Below are 17,758 nucleotides of genomic sequence, written 5' to 3'. Positions count from 1 at the left end.
TAATATTGTTGATTTGTATAGGTAAAATATTGCCAAACATTGACCTTTTCATATGGCTTAACATAGTAAGATGAGAATTTTAACAACCTTTGATCACTCTGCTTCTTTCTGTAAGGAGTTCATCCTTTCTCTACCCTGACAAGTAGGCTGTTTGTTTCTTTTTTACTATATTCCTTACCATCCTCATGTTTGGTAATTCACAATCACCTCTGTACCCGTGATTAAAAATATTGTGAAAGGATGTATAAAGTAGGCTGGGTAACCTTAGTAGCCATTAAAAAAAACATATTTTTCTTCAGCAGAATTTTTATGATAAAAAAGAGTTCTTAGATCTTTTGGCTAAAATTGGTAGACCATGAAACCAAGAACCATTAGTCTGGTATTTAGATTTGTAACACTAGACAGAGAATACAACTTCATGGTGGTTTGGGTTTCTCATTGGTGAAACGGTGAACAGTGTCTACTTCAGAATATTGGTATTCAGATAAGCAACAAGGATATACTGTATAGCACAGGGAACTATATTCATATCTTGTAAAAACTTACAATGGAAAATAATCTGAAAAACATAACTGAATTACTTTGCTGTACACCTTAAACTAACACAGTATTGTAAATCCACTAATACTTTAATAAAAAAAGAATATTGATGTTCAAAGACTAATGCGTTATTTTTCAAGCTTTTAACAATTAGCAGTCAGAGTAAAGGAAAGAATGTTCTTGTGTTCACTGTTAAGGAGACACAGAGAAAAGGGTCTTAAGTTATAGCTCTTCGTTTTATTTTAAAAAGATACTTGTAACCCAGAGTTGGTTCATTTGTGATTCTTTTGTCTGAATGGCTCAGTCCTTTTTGGTGTGGAAAAAGGGAGAATCAGCTGGAGGAGTCTGAAATTTTGTTTCATCTTCATTTTTTACTTTGGAGCATCAAACGGATTCTTTCATTCAGAGTGATTGTCTCCAGGTTTTAAAAATTAATTAATTATGTATGTATGTATTCTTATTGAAGTCCTGTTGATTTACAATGTTGTGTTAGTTTCAGGTGTATAGCAAAATGATCCAGGTTTACATATATATATGTATTTTTCAGATTCTTTTCCCATGTAAGTTATTATAAAATATTGAGTATAGTTCCCTATGCTATACAGTAGGTCCTTGGTAGTTATCTATTTTATTTATAGTAGTGTATGTATGTTAATCCCAAACTCCCAATTTATCCCTTCCCTACCCCTTTCCCCTTTGGTAACCATAGGTTTGTGTTCTATGGTCTCTTTCTTTTCTTTTTAAAAAAAATCTCTTAGATCTGTTATTGAAACTTGCAGTGATCAAATGACTTTGACATGCATATTACATTTACATTTCTTATCATCAGTCCCCTATCCCAAGGGAGAACTCAGTTTCATAAAAGTTGAGGGACTTTCCCAAATTCACAAAGCTGAAGAAGCCTAACTTGACCTGGTACCCGGATTTGGCTGGTTCCAGAGCTCATACTTTTCCTGCCATTCCCTGTTCCTCTGGTAGAATGTGTGGGTCTGTTTCTGTTTGATTATAAATTCATTTGTTCTCTTTAGTTTTTGGTATTGAGAGATTGGTGTCCTTCTTAATGATGCCTTGGGAGTCAGTTTTATCTGTTGAAATTTGGAGGTTGTGTCGAATTGCCTTTAGCCATCTGCCTAAATAGAAGGCCGATAATGACGCATCATATGCTTTTCCCTTTAGTTCTCTTTTCCTTTCCACTGGAGAGGTTGTGTGTGTAGCGGTTAATAGTGCAGGCTGTGTGGTGAGAATGCCTGAATTAAAATCTGGCTCTTATTCTTACCATATGACTAGGGAATATTACCTTCAGTAGGTTTGTTGAATTAAATGAGTTGTTACATCTGAAGTGCTTAGTGTTTAGTGCTTAGTGCTTAGTGCTTAGTGCTATGTGTTTGCTATGCCAACACGTAGCAAAATAGTGGAAGCTTGATTATATTTTTTATTATTTTTCTGTGTAAATAGTAACTCTACAGGGATACTCCCTGATTCTCTTATAGTCTGCTTATTCCTCCGGCTTTCATTGATCTTATCAAAAGGTCATTAGATTGACCTTTCAGGACAATGAGGTTAATTTCAGGTGTATAGCAAAATGATTCAGCTATACACATAACTATAAGGGAAATCTACTCAGCCTCCTCTCCTCTTTTCATGTACTTTTCACAGTATTTGGCAGATATGTGTTTCATAGTTTGCAGCTCATAGCCATCTTTTTGTTCACTGGAGGTAGGAATTATCTTCCTCTCCGATTTGAGTATTTTATTGCTTGCATAGAATTTTAGGGAAGGAGAGTAGAGAACATATTAATACTCTTTCCACTGCCATCTTCTAATAACTTTTTGATCCCAGAAGCAACCACTTTTACTTTTAAAACAACATGTTAGTAACGTAAATCTCTAAGTGATGTACTTACGCTGCCACTTCTTGCTTTTTCAATTTTAGGTATGATGCACTGACTTCCTCCTAGTACTATGGAGGACATAGTTCTCTTTCACAACATACCTTGAGATCCACAAAGAAGCATATTTCCTGCATTCCCTTATCCCAGTATTTTTATGCTAGTAGTAAGATTATTGTTGTTCAGTCGCTCAGTTGTGTCTGACTCTTTGCGACCCCATGGCTTCCCTGTCCCTCATCATCTCCCAGAGTTTGCCCAAGTTCATGTTCATTGAATCAGTGATGTCATCCAACCATCTCATCCTTTGTCTTCCTCTTCTCCTTCTGCCTTCAATCTTTCCCAGCATCAGGGTGTTTTCTAATGAGTCAGCTGTTCACATCAGGTGGCCAAAGTATTGGAGCTTCATCTTCAGCATCAGTCCTTCCAAAGAGTGTTCGGGCTTGATTTCCTTTCAGATTGACTAATTTGATCTTAAAGATAAGATTACTACTTATAGTCTATTTTATTATGATGTTCTAGATGTTATATATGGCTAAACTCTGTAGCAAACTGTGATTATTTTTCCTTTTCTGTATAATTTCTTACTTTCCATAAATTGATTTATTATTTTTAGGTTTGCTACATTTTAACTAATTTATTATAGATCTTCTAACAATACCTTCAGGTTCATTTCCTGGAATAATTCCTTCCAAGAACTGTTTCAGTTCAGTTCAGTCGCTCAGTCATGTCCGACTCTTTGCTACCCCATGAATTGCAGCACGCCAGGCCTCCCTGTCCATCACCAACTCCCGTGGTTCACTCAGACTCACGTCCATCGAGTCAGTGATGCCATCCAGCCATCTCATCCTCTGTTGTCCCTTTCTCCTCCTGCCCCCAATCCCTCCCAGCATCAGAGTCTTTTCCAATGAGTCAACTCTTTGCATGAGGTGGCCAAAGTAGTTTCAGCTTTAGCATCAGTCCTTCCAAAGAACACCCAGGACTGATCTTTAGAATGGACTGGTTGGATCTCCTTGTAGTCCAAGGGACTCTCAAGAGTCTTCTCCAACACCACAGTTCAAAAGCATCAATTCTTCGGTGCTCAGCTTTCTTCACAGTCCAACTCTCACATCCATACGTGACCACTGGAAAAAACGATGGCCTTGACTAGATGGACCTTTGTTGGCAAAGTAATGTCTCTGCTTTTGAATATGCTATCTAGGTTGGTCATAACTTTCCTTCCAAGGAGTAAGTGTCTTTTAATTTCATGGCTGCAATCACCATCTGCAGTGATTTTGGAGCCCAAAAAAATAAAGTCTGACATTGTTTCCACTGTTTCCCCATCTATTTCCCATGAAGTGATGGGACCAGATGCCATGATTTTCGTTTTCTGAATGTTGAGCTTTAAGCCAACTTTTTCAGTCTCCTCTTTCACTTTCATCAAGAGGCTCTTTAGTTCTTCTTCATCTTCTGTCATAAGGGTGGTGTCATCTGCATATCTGAGGTTATTAATATTTCTCCCGGCAATCTTGATTCCAGCTTGTGCTTCTTCCAGCCCAGCGTTTCTCATGATGTACTCTGCATATAAGTTAAATAAGCAGGGTGACAATATACAGCCTTGACGTACTCCTTTTCCTATTTGGAACCAGTCTGTTGTTCCATGTCCAGTTCTAACTGTTGCTTCCTGACCTGCCCTTGGTCTAATTTGGCCTGGTGATTTTCAGTCTGCTGCCCAATGTCAGCTTCAGATTTCCCTTCACCATTGTCTGGGAGACTGTTTTTACCTCTTTTGTTTTGAAACCCTTGTTTCCTGGGTTCCGTGTATTTTGTGATATAGTTTTTTTATTTTAATGGAGTATTGTCCTCAGGTAGCTATTTGAAGAGGGTGAATGGGAGGTAAAAATTTTAAACCCTTGAATATTTGAAAAATGTTTTTATTCTCTTGTCATTGTATTGATAGTTTGGTTGAGGATAGACTCTTAGTGAAGTGAACTCGCTCAGTTGTGTCCAACTCTTTGCGACTCTGTAGACTGTAGCCCGCCAGGCTCCTCTGTCCATGGGATTTCCCAGGCAAGAATACTGGAGTCGGTTGCCATTTCCTTCTGCAGGGGATCTTCCCAACACAGGGATCGAACCCGGGTCTCCCGCATGGCAGGCAGATGCTTTATCCTCTGAGCCACCAGGGAACAGCTATAGACTCAGGTTAGAAATAAATTTTCTTCAAAAAAATTCTCCATTATTTTCTAGCTTCTGTTATTGTCCTTGATGATTGCTATTATGAATTTTGATCCTTTCTGTGAAACCTATTTTTAAGCTTGCTGAATCTTCTGCTTGTCCCTGTGATTTTGAAATTTTATGAGCTCTGCTGATTTGGTTCTGTTTCAATTGAGAAGTAATCTTTAATTTGGGGAAATTTTCCTAAATTTCTTCTTTGGTTGGTTTCTCACTGCTTTCTCATCTTGGAACTCCTATTTTTCAAATGCTAAATTTTCTGGATGGATCCAGAAAATTATATTTCCTCTCCAGTTTTTATTTTTATTTTTTGTTTTTTTTTGTTTCATATTTTGGGAATATTTCCTCAGTTTTAAATTCTGACTCTTCTACTGTGCTTTTCATATCTGTTTTTCCTCCAGGGTCCTCTCTTTTGGTTCTGTGTACTTTATTTTGGCTGTATCCTGACCTTGTGTTATGCATGCAATGTCTTCTCTTAACACTAGGATTTTAGGACGGAGCCTGGGCTAATGTGTACATTCAGCCCTCCATCTTTAACTGAAAATCTACGTGAGGAGAACTTTCCTTTGTTTATATGAAGTTTCATAGTATTCTTTGGCCAGGATTTCCCATTGACCAACAGATTATTACAACAACAATGAACTATTTTTTTCATTTATTTAAGTATGTAGTTTAAAATTTTTACAATGTTGTGTTGGTTTCTGCCATATAACAGTGCAAGTCAGCCGTAATTATACATACATCCGCTCCCTCCCTAACCTCCATCCTCTCCCTCCATAGCATCCCCCCAGGTCCTCACAGAGCACTAGACTGGGCTTATTGTGCTACTTAGGAACCTCTCAGCAGCTACCCATCTTACATCTGATAGTGTATGTATGTTGGTGCTACTTTTTCCATTTGGCGCACTCTCTCCCTCCCTTGCTGTGTCTACAAGTCGATTTTCTACATCTGTGTCTCCATTCCTCCCCTGCAAATAGGCTTGTCAGTACCATTTTTGAGATTCCATATTTATGCATTAATATACTATATTTATTTTTATCTTTCTGACCTACTTCACTCTGTATAACAGGTTCTAGGTTCATTCACCTCACTAGACCTGACTCAGATTTGTTCTTTTTTATGTCTAATATCACATTGTATATATGTGCCACATCTTCTTTATCCATTCATCTGTTGATAAGCATGTAGGTTGCTTCCATGTTCTGGCTATTTTAAATAGTGCTGCTATGCACATTGGGGTACAAGTGTCTTTTTTGATTATTGTTTTCTCAGGGTATTTGCTGTGTAGTGGGCTTGCTGGGTCAGTACCAAATTTATAGTTTAAACTAAGGAGGACCAACTTAGATGCAAAGGAGCAAGAGCTTTTTTCTCTGACTTCTCAGCTTAGGATAATGGGTCAAATAGACCTGTTATCCACCTCTTATTGAGAAGCACTAAGAGTGGTATAAAGAGTTTGTGTCAGAGCCCAGTTTGTCTTCATTTAAGATAGTGGCTCTCAAATCTACCTGCACATTAAATCATGATGCCCTGGACCCCACCCCAGACCAATTCAGAGTACGTGGGTGTGGGTTCAGGATGTCTGAATTCTGAAAAAAACTTCCCTGTGTGATTCTGATGTGCACTTAAAGTTGATAATTATTCCTTCAGGAGCTTAAAATCTAGGTGAGAGTTAGAATATCAATTTAGAGCAACACCGATTCTCTAAACCATGGAAGGCAACAATGAGCTCTGTGATGGGTGATACAGAGATCACGGGCCCAGGAACCAGGTAGGTTTTAATTAATTGAGACCATCAGGAAAGGCTTCATCAGGGAGGTGAGTTTTGAGCTAGTAGTTTTCATAGGTGGAGAGAGGGGGTTCTCTAGGCCAGGGAATGAATGCTGACTATTTTGACTGGGATGTGGAGTGTTGGCTGCTGCTGCTGCTAAGTCGCTTCAGTCGTGTCCGACTCTGTGTGACCCCATAGACAGCAGCCCATCAGGCTCCCCCGTCCCTGGGATTCTCCAGGCAAGAACATTGGAGTGGGTTGCCATTTCCTTCTCCAATGCATGAAAGTGAAAAGTGAAAGTGAAGTCGCTCAGTTGTGTCTGACTCTTAGTGACCCCATGGACTGCAGTGCACCAGGCTCCTCCACCCATGGGATTTTCCAGGCAAGGGTACTGGAGTGGGGTGCCGTTGCCTTCTCCGGTGGAGTGTTTGGAGAGCAGTAAAAGTAAAGGTTGGATGTTAGGTTGCAGCTAAATTGTGGACCATGTCTAGTGTTTTGGCTAAAGAATTTTTACTTTATCCTGCAGGTGATGAGGAGGACTTTGGGGAGGCATGGAGGATTTCCAGTGAATGAATGTGGTGTGATGACAGTGATGTCTCTGGAGGCTGAGCCAGTGGGAATAATGGCATGATGACAGTGGTGTCTTTGAAGGCTGAGCCAATGAAAATAAAGGGCATGTAGTTTGAATAAAAGGAGGCAGGAGCTGGGGTGAAAGGAAGACCAGTTGGAAAGCTATTTTCATGGCCCAGATGATAATTCTTCAAGCTAAAAAAAGAACACTGGAATTAAAAAATAACAATAATAAACATTTGTACAGTGTTTCATAATAAGTAAGTTCTCTCTCACATCTCATTAAACCTCACAGTAACCTTGTGATATTTAGCTCCATGTTTTATGAATGAAAGAAACTGATGTTCAGAGGTTAAGCTGTTGTAAAGTAACTTTACAGAAAACAGAGGGCCTGATTGGATAATGAAAGATCAGTAGTAGGGAGTTGCAAGGAAGTTGCCAGAGTGTCAGCTTGGGTGGTATCATGTTGGCTGAGGTTGGTATTGGGTTGGCCAAAAAGTTTGTAAATTTCTCACTGCCAAACTCAGTGGCAAGTTCCCAGTTGTGCTCTCTGATAACCACTTATTTTCTTCACGTGACTCCTGTTGCCTCTCTGATTTTTAAAAAAAATATTTTATTAATTTATTTAATTGTGTCAGGTCTTAGTTGTGGCATACAGGATCTTTAGTTGCTGCATGTGGAATCTAGTTCCTTGGCCAGGGATCGAACCCAGGCTCCCAGTATTGTGAGGCCAGAGTCTTAGCCACTGGACCACCTGGGAAGTCCCTGCCTCTATGATTTTATACACAGTAACTTCTTGTCAGGGTGTGGTGGAAGGAAGGGAAGAAAGGGCTGTTGTCCTTTCAACTTGTCTCAGATAAAAATGTCCAGGCCTTTACTGAGTGTCTTTGGTTTTCAGAAAGTGAAATTTTGTTGGATTTTGGAAGGCTTATTAGCCTGGGCATGGATAGTCTAGATGTGGGGGCTCCAAATACAGGACTGAGGACCTCATACAGAGGAGCTCTGCCTTGAGGGGCAGCCATGTAGGGTAGGGTAGCTGAGTAGCATAAGCTGTAACTGGGTGGGAATCGTTTTCTCTTGTGATTGAGACAGGAGCCACAGGGAAGAGAATGTGGGGAATGGTAGTGTAGGTATCAGAGAGCATCCTTGTAGTTCTGGTGGTGAGGTTGCTTATCAAGATTACATCCTTGTTACAACTGGAAATTGATGCCATACACCACTGTGGTAATTCATTTTGTTCAAACCTGCCATGCCTATGTGCTTGTCTATTTGTGTACCAAGATCCTGAGGCAATTTAAATACCAGCCTAAACTAGCCATGCAGGTGATGAAATGTACTTTTCCATCTGAGATATTTGTTTCTCTGCAATCAAATAGCAGTAGAGTGTGCCAGCAAACCAAGGGATTGGCAGGGAGGGACAAAGGAGTGGATCATCATGGCAGTTCGGATTAGGTTTTCTTATGAAATCCTGGGACTTAGAGGAAAAGGATGGGGCTAGGGAGAAGGTAATGGCAACCCACTCCAGTGCTCTTGCCTGGAAAATCCCATGGATGGAGGAGCCTAGTAGGCTGCAGTCCATGGGGTCGTGAAGAGTTGGACACAGCTGAGCAACTTCACTTTCACTTTTCACTTTCATGCATTGGAGAAGGAAATGGCAACCCACTCCAGTGTTCTTGCCTGGAGAATCCCAGGGACAGGGGAGCCTGTGGGCTGCCGTCTATGGGGTCACACAGAGTCGGACATGACTGAAGTGACTTAGCAGCAGCAGCAGCAGCAGCAGGGAAGAAGAGGAGGTTGAGCTTTCATGCCCTATCCGGGCACTTTCTGTCCGGGTGCATAGAGTAACATTCCTCAGCTCTAGCTGTCAGAGTAAAATCTGTTTTTGTAATTTGGAGTGACTGGTGTCCTTGGATAATTAACATGTTGCATTTTATTTCAACTGTTTATTTTCTTACTTTAGAACACTGGGATCTTCAATGGCAGGAGAAAGAGTGATCAGAAGACCGAGATGAATTTTAACACTATTCTGGAAGAGATTCTTATTAAGAGGTCACAGCAGAAAAAGAAGACGTCGCCCTTAAACTACAAAGAGAGACTTTTTGTGCTCACAAAGTCCATGTTGACCTACTACGAGGGTCGCCCAGAGGTAGGAGACAATCAAAATTTACTTTGCTGCTTTCTATGTTGATACTACCTTTTGACACTGACATTCCTCACACCCTCCAAATCTTATGCAATAAGCTTTAGGTTAATGAAGTTAAGCTAATGATTTGTTAGCTAATGAAGTTAAGCTAATGATTTGAAAGATAAAGTTTAGAATATGGATGGACATTTTCACACGTCTGTTAATTATGGGTTTAGTATACATGGGTATACATTTTATGTTGGCCTACTGAATTAATCTGTTAGAGGAAATAAATTCCTACATCAGTTTTAGATCCTTGCGGAATTCATTAGGTATGTTTTGTAAATGACTGTTTCCCATAAACTCATATTATGTATCAAAGTCTTCTTCATTAGCATATACAAACTGTGTCTATGTCCATCACTCTATATGAATATTTCTCCACTACTCAGTGGAAGTCACTTAAAACTGGTTAGTGATTTGATGAAGTTGACTGGCAGCAAAACTGTTCAACTTTTTTGGTGCTAAGCAGCTAGTACAAAGTTCCTTTGATGGGAGCAGGGGACAGTGGCTCACTGAGAACCTGGTTGGTGAGCAGCTGGCATGCGGTTCATGTTGTCATCCAGCTCCTGGCTCTTAAGTTGGTTTGTCCTCTGGTTCTACCACTCGATGAGGTGTGCGAGTGTAGAGTAGCCTCTGACCCACCTTTTTCTTCCTGCCGTGTTGGGGACTCATCATCCAGTACTGCGGGTCCAGCCGTGTTCTCCCTTTTAGACATTTTCTCGGGTCCCAGGGGATGGCTGGAGAGACTGGGTCACCCTTGTTTACCACATGCCGTGGTCTAGTTGTTTACTAGTAGATTGTTGGTGATCTTGATGTTTTGTTTTATTTTACTCTACTTTTTTTCTGGAGTACCATCCTCAGAAATGGATTTGCTTCTTTCTGTTTTGGTTTTACTTCCACTAACTTCTCCCACTGATTTCTCTGTGTTTTGGTTCCCCCAGTACAGACAGAATGACATTGCTTTTCACTGGTGGCCCTCAATTCTGTTAATTTCTGTTGTGGCTTGTCATTGTGACCTGTGGAATTCTGCAGGTTCATATAATTCAGTCTTTTATCCACCTTCCTAAATCCCCATAGTGCTGAAAACCCAAACTTCAAAAACTCAGTTGTAAAACCTGACCTTAGATGAAGCTATTTTTAGTTTTTATCTTAGTGGATATGGGTATATGTGGTAATAATCATGTGTTTAATTGCGTGGGGCTGTCCTAGTTCTTGCTGGGAGTGTTATGTGTGGTATATGAGGTATAATACATTTATTAAATCTGAAAAATTCAGGATTCCAAAAGAGTTTCAGGTAAGACTAGAAATACGAATTATTTTAAAATCTAAAATAAATTTTAAGGGAAACATTAATACATTTTTGCTGTATGATAATGATCTGTTATAATTTGAATCGTATAATAAGAAAAGAATAGAAATATTACAGTAAACATGGGAAAGTGTGGTCCTTTACTAACCAAGAAAGCCTTGGAAACCTACTTTACCTGTTTAGAGATATGGACTGTTACAGTTGAAATTCTTTGTAATTGTTAAGTCACTTTGAAGATGATAAATGATAATACAAAGATGATACAAAGTTAAAAAGGCCGTCATTGCTTTAGCTTAGGGAGAATAAAGAGAAGAGTGGAAACCCTCTTGTTTGACAACCTGACCCGCTGTCTTTCCTGGAAGCAGCCTCAGCCACCATGAGAACCAGAAAGGACAGAATGAGGAAGTTGTCACAACATGTAAAAAAAGCCCAGCCTCTGACACTTATCATCGATTTACTGTATAGCACACGGAATTACCTTGCCTGGAAAATCCCATGGACAGAGGAGCCTGGTGGGCTAGTCCATGGGGTCACAAAGAATCGGACACAACTGAGCACACACACCCACACACAGGGGATTATACTCGATATTTTATAATTTATAATGGAATATAATCTGCAAAAAACCTGAACCACTATGCTGTATACATGAAACTTACATGATATTGTAAATCAACTATACTTTAATGGGAAAAAAAAAAAAGAATTCATCTCCTTTCTGGCTACTGATGACTGGCCCAGGGAGCCTAGTCGCATTAGCTAGTTCTGCCTGAGCCCTTACTCATCCCAGGAGCTGGGCATTTTTATCCCTCCTGGATTCTTTTCTCAGGAACTGATGTTCACTGGGACACTTATGACCTTCAGTTGAAAATATGATTGCAGATTTGCTTTCCTCCCACAATTAAAAACAAATGTTTACCTATATTAAAAAGTTTGGCATCTTAAGATAAGAATCTGAATTCTTCAGAAAGTAAAAGTTCTGATAATACTGGGCTTAATTCCTTCATGACAGCTCTGAACCTGGCTTCTAGGTAAGCCCAGTAGCATGCATTGTAGTATTTCTTCCCTGTTGGGTTAATGTGCCCAGTTTTCTGTTTTCCGTGGATCAGTGTTCTTGTTACCATCTCCCTTACCCTAGAAGCTGTGATCTAAGAAGGGCTGTAATGTGGGTAACCCATGGAAATCAACAGGTATTTTAAAAATATTATTTTGTTAAAAATATAAAACTCTTTTAAGTGGATAGCCCCAGATATATTTATTTTAGTTGTTCATATTCTGTTTTAGAAGAGAAACAGTGGGTAGGCTACTGACTGATCTAGTAGCTACGTGGTTTCTTTATAGCTATTAAGTGACACTTATCCTTTATTAAAAGTCTCAGTTAATCACAGTGTGAGTCAGGCATCAGTCTTCTCCAGGTTTTCTATATCCCAGCTCCTTTGATACGATGGCAGCAGGACTTTACTGAAAATTTTCTTGTACCCTAAGTACAGTTTATTGTACTTTTCGAAGTGTGCCAAGGAATTCTGGGAAATTCATTGGGAAATTCAGTCAAGCTGTTTCTTCCAAGTCTGATGTTGGAAAACTTGTGTTTTAGTTTCTGCTGTGGTTCATTTTTTGGTTTGTCCTTCTTATTCGTTCTCAACTAGCTCATATTTCTGCATCTTCTAGTGAACTGATAAACGATCTTACTGACAATTTATATTGTTTGCTCTTCTTGTAATAACACAGAACAGAGGACACTGTGATCTTGCTTTCTGATTAGGGAACTAATCACATAGATCAGAGCACCTAATATTCTGCTGGAGCCTCCACTTGGTTTTGAGATGGAATCTAGGGAAGAATAGGACTGGAGTTTAATCAGAAAAATGACCTATTAAATAATAGAAAACAAAGAATGGTGAGATTTCTATATGATGAGATGTTTGAATACAGAAATTTCAAGTTGTATATAAATCTGCAACTACTGTTACTTGAGAAATCAGGAAGTTTTATCATTCGACTTTAAAATTATCAATCTGGTTGGTTTGTTGTCTGTAATACTCCTCTGGTTTGAAAACTGGCCAGTAGTTTATGAGGTTGAGGAACAGGGAGACTAGTTGTGCTGGGGATCCCTAAGGCCATCCCTAGGTTCAGGGATTCAGGAGAATGCATGGGACTCAGTATAGAGTTGAGCTCACCGCTATGATTTATTTCAGTGAAAGGGAGACAAAGCAAAATGAGCAAGGCAAAAGGTGCATGGGGCAGGTCTGGAGAAACCAAGCACAAGCTTGCAGGAGTTCTCTCTCGGTAGAGTCACAAAGCGGGTGTATAATTCCTTCAGCTCCCAGTTGTGACAGTTGTGAAATGTTTTCTCACTGGGAATCTCAGTGGAGACTCAGTGCTGAAGGTTTTCACTGGGCTGGTCACATAGACACCCTCTGTCAAAGCATGTACCAAAACTCCAGACTCCAGAAAGAAAGCAGGTGTTCAGCGTAAACCAGATTGTCTGTACAATTTAGACCCAGTGAGCTATTCTTATTAGCACTGGGAATGTTAGAGCTCTCCCTCTCCCAAAGTCCAAGTTCCCAGATGCCAGCCAAGGACCAGCCTTGTAAGCAGACCTTTTTCAGCCTCACAGGCCTGTTAGGTTAGCTCCTTCCCACACATCTGTAGTAGTTATGGCACAAATTATTGAGTACCAGATATGGCCAGGTACTGTTCTACTGTGCTAAGTACATGCATTATTTTCTTTATTCCTCAAAAGAATAGCATATTACATCTTACTAGGACTCCCATTTCAAAAATGAGCAACATGAGACTTGTATGTAATAAAAACTTACACAAGGTCAATCAAATACTGATGAATTACAGGGCTATTTATTCAAAGCCTATCTTTGAAACAACCTTGATACTCCAGGGAAAAATAAGGAAAAAAATCTATTAAATCTCTCTATAGTACAGATAAATTTTTATTTTAAAAGTTTTGAGGAAATTTTTCTTACTTTCAGTTATGATTTTTTAAAAACATTTCTTTGTGGTAGAAGAAAATTAACATCAGACAAAACTAAGGTTTCTGTCTGATTCTGTCATTATCTATCTAGACTTTATAAAACAATGTTTTTCAATTGTTTTTGTAGTTTAGAAATTACTTTCATATATATTGTCTCTTTACACCCTTAACTCCTTTACCATGACTGCTCAACCCAACACACATCCAGTCTGTTACCAAATCTCATGAATTCTCCTTTCTTTCATCAGAATCTTATTCCAGCTCCCACTTTCATTCTTTTGGTGGATCACTGCCCTAGTTGATTCTACTTTTGAATCTTCATCTTTCAACTATACAGACTTCAGAAGGATACTTAAAACCTATAGCTTTGCATCTACTCTAGGATCAAGTTAAAACTCCTTAGATTGGAATACAAGGTACTTGATGCCATTTTTCCTTGTCTTCCCTCTGTCTTTCCTCCATCTCCAGCTGTGTCTTCTATCTGTACTTTTTCACATTGTACCTTTCTTAGTATTGTTCAATCAGCTTGGAGTGATATATTCTTCCACATACCTGCCAGGATCTGTCTATCTATCCACATTTTATCCATCAAAAATATAGTGAGAGGCCTAGTCAACACTTGCTCATCTTTTCTGACTGAGTTCAGTCCTTACCTTCTCTGAAGCCTTTTCTGTAATCCTCACACCAGTGGTGGACTCACCAGCCCCCATCAGCCCTCTGTGCCCTGTCCCATATTTTTATTGAGACATCTTGGTTGCTTGACTTTGTTTATGTGTCTGTTCCCCCATTGGACTTCAAGCTCTTTGAGGGCAGGGTTCAAAGCTTTCCTATTTTCGAATTTTCGGGAGTTGAGTGGAGAGTTGAGTCCTCAGTACCCAGTAGGATGGCTGGTTGGTTCAAAGGAGATTTGGGGAGACCTCAACCCTTCAAAGAAGGCAGGGCTTCCTATGCAGGTTTATCCTATGCAGACAGCAGTTCAGTTCAGTTCAGTCGCTCAGTCGTGTCCGACTCTTTGCGACCCTGTGAATCGCAGCACGCCAGGCCTCCCTGTCCATCACCAACTCCCGGAGCTCACTCAGACTCATGTCCATCGAGTCAGTGATGCCATCCAGCCACCTCATCCTCTGTCGTCCCCTTCTCCTCCTGCCCCCAATCCCTCCCAGCATCAGAGTCTTTTCCAATGAGTCAACTCTTCGCATCAGGTGGCCAAAGTACTGGAGTTTCAGCTTTAGCATCATTCCTTCCGAAGAAATCCCAGGGCTGATCTCCTTCAGAATGGACTGGTTGGATCTCCTTGCAGTCCAAGAGGACTCTCAAGAGTCTTTTCCAACACCACAGTTCAAAAGCATCAATTCTTCAGCACTCTGCTTTCTTCACAGTCCAACTCTCACATCCATACATGACCACTGGAAAAACCATAGCCTTGACTAGATGGACCTTTGTTGGCAAAGTAATGTCTCTGCTTTTGAATATGCTATTTAGGTTGGTCATAACTTTTCTCCCAAGGAGTAAGCGTCTTTTAATTTCATGGCTGCAGTCACCATCTGCAGTGATTTTGGAGCCCAGAAAATATCATGGACAACCAAAAAGGTTATCATGATGCTAGTAAGAATAAGAGTCAGGATTAGAGCCTTGGTATTCTAACTGTAAGTTCAGTGCTCTTTCTGTAATGCCTCCCTTCTCATTTTATTACTTTGTACTTAAATCAAACATTCTATGTGATGAGATGATTGAAAATTTGACCTTTTAGCCAGTTTAACTGTCTTGATGGTGGAGGAAGTTACAAGATGATGGCATGAGTCTCTTGAATATCCTGGGCCATCTCTCGTATTTCTATGTCTTCTGGGTCATATTGTTGTTTGCTTGACTGACCCTGGGAACCTGGAGACTCTAGTGATGCAGGCATAAGAGCTTGTAAGCTTCTGAGATTATTGGTTATTTCTCCCTTAGTTGTATGCCTTGACTAGCTGGACTCCTAGGGGAAAGTATAAGTTTATAGGATCCTTCTTATTGCTACCTGAAGATTTGTATCTTCTAGCACTTTCTAGGATTCTGGGGGGTGAGTATGGGGTAGAAGATATAGTTTCTTTTATTTCAGGACAATTGGGAGCATTGGCATCAGGCTTTAGAGGTTTCCAGACAATTCTCCAGCTTATAAAAAGTGAGACAGCTCTAAATACTCCATAAACAGTAAAGTGGCTAGTGTACTAGGGGATTTTTCTGGCTCTGAAAAGTCTCAACTCTGTGATCCCATGAAAACTCATTTTCTCACTGGTAGTTGAGTTTCCATGTTTCTGAAATAAGGTTGTATCAGCTTCCTGTCTTGTGTCTTAATTTCCTCTCTGTCTCTTCTTCTCCCACTCTTGATTCGTATTTGTGTTCTTATTCTACTCTCCTGGATCTGACCTTCTTCATCACTTAAAACAGCCAAGATGTAGGTCTGAAGTCCTAGGGGTCTGATTTACCCTCTTTATTTGCCAATTTATCTATTTCCATCAAACAGTATTCACTTTTTTTTTTCTTTTTTTTTCCTCTAGGAAGCAGAAACGTATTTAAGACTGAAGAGGGGGATAACACCATTTGTTCTATCCACTCTCCTAAAGTATTTTTATAACCTTTTATTTTGCTATAGTTTCAAACTGATAGAAGAGTTGCAGGACTAGTACAAGGAATTCTCAGATAAACTTTACTTAGATTCACAAATTGCCTCTGGTTGCCCCATTTGCTCTGTCATTCTGTTGGTCTGTTACTTGGTCTCTTTCTCTTCCTATGCATGTTTTCTGAACCACTGGAGAATACGTTGTAGACAGTCCCCTTCTTTACTTCTTTTTTTTTTTTTTTTTGTGGCCGCATCAGGAATAGAACCTGTGCCCTCTGCAGTGGAAGTGTAGAGTCTTAACTGGATCACAGCAAAGGCCCATGTAGATAATCCCTTTTTGCCACTAAATGGGTTGTTGTATATTGCCTAAAAATGAGGATATTCTCTTTTAGAACAACAGTACAATGGTCAAAGTCAAGACATGTAACACTGATACAATACTATTATTTGGTCCAGAGTCCATGGTCAAATAGTAGAAGGCAATGGCAACCCACTCCAGTACTCTTGCCTGGAGAATCCCAGGGACAGAGGAGCCTGGTGGGCTGCCGTGTTGCACAGAGTCGGACACGACTGACTCGACGCAGCAGCAGCAGCAGCAGCCATGGTCAAATTTCATTCATCATTCCACTGATGTTTTCATAGCTGTTTCAAAACCGCCCCTCCCAAGTCCAGCATCTAATCCCTGATCATGCATTGTGTTTAGTAGGTCAAGACATACAAATTGTAAATGTTCATGGTGCAAGGAAGAGAACGGTATACAGGAAATACTGTTCTTTGTTGTAAAATGCCAACTATATCATGAATACTCAGTGACTGTATATGAGAGTCCACATGCGTGAAATCAGGTTTAAAAATCATTATAAGTTATTCCCCTGCTCACATTCTCATGGTCATCATTAGGAGCTGAAGATCACCTTCCCATGAAATAAATTATTTTAGCCTGGTACCCTGGGATGATGAGAAATCACTTTTTCCTGTTTCCCTTTCTCTCGCCCCCTCCTCAATTTTAACTTTTTCTTTTTCTGTGTTAAACAATTACTAGTCATATAAAGCATTTTATGGAGAATAGTACAGTATGAGTAATTTCTAGTAAATGAAGTGGGAGTTTAATCAAAGGTTTGGTCTTTGGTCTTTGGTCTTTGGTCTACTTAAAAGTAGAAATAATAAAAGAATTCTAGGTCTCAAAAACACTTCTGGATCTGGCTATAATAGTTGTGATTTATTCACTAATTATTTGTATCATGATGAGAAAGACAAAGCCTGTAAGAAAAAATTAGCATTTCTGTTCAGAAATGGTATTACCTAATTTATTCATAGCTTTCAGCAATTTTTAGTGTTATCAAAAAATAAAATTTACATCAAAGTTTTGTATAGTTATTTTAGCGCTGAATATATTCAGAAAACTGTGCTGTAGGCACTGAAGGCAATTATGAAAAGACCAATTCCCAGAATGTCTGGGAAATGGCAGTATAGTGGAAACAGTGTTTCTCTGTACCCCCCTTTCCCACCTGCCTGTCTTAAAAGAAACTTGTTTTAACCAGAAGTGTATGTCACTTGTTGCAGCTTTTCTTTTTTTTTAAAGAACTGTATTTGACATCATGGTTTTTGTAAGATGAGTTTTGTTCTCTGCATCATGAGCTGCTGGTCTGGGGATCCTTAGAAATCTTAGAAGCTAGTTCTGTAATTAGTAGTTTCTATT

General features: G+C 39.6%; 1 protein-coding gene across 4 annotated transcripts in view; it reads left to right on the top strand.

Annotated features, from left to right (window-relative positions):
* TEC (tec protein tyrosine kinase) overlaps positions 1–17,758 on the top strand; it is a 168,598-nt gene that overhangs the window by 46,432 nt on the left and 104,408 nt on the right. For all 4 annotated transcript variants that reach the window (XM_027544443.1, XM_027544444.1, XM_027544442.1 and 1 more), the window contains one exon: positions 8,935–9,120. In XM_027544443.1, the coding sequence (XP_027400244.1) occupies positions 8,983–9,120 (138 nt within the window). In that variant the 5' untranslated portion in view covers positions 8,935–8,982. The remainder of the gene's footprint in view (positions 1–8,934; positions 9,121–17,758) is intronic.

Source organism: Bos indicus x Bos taurus, chromosome 6, assembly GCF_003369695.1.
Source record: "Bos indicus x Bos taurus breed Angus x Brahman F1 hybrid chromosome 6, Bos_hybrid_MaternalHap_v2.0, whole genome shotgun sequence".
Lineage (NCBI taxonomy): Eukaryota > Metazoa > Chordata > Mammalia > Artiodactyla > Bovidae > Bos > Bos indicus x Bos taurus.
The sequence above is the reverse complement of the archived record's forward strand: the minus strand, read 5'-3'. Positions and strand labels throughout refer to the sequence as shown.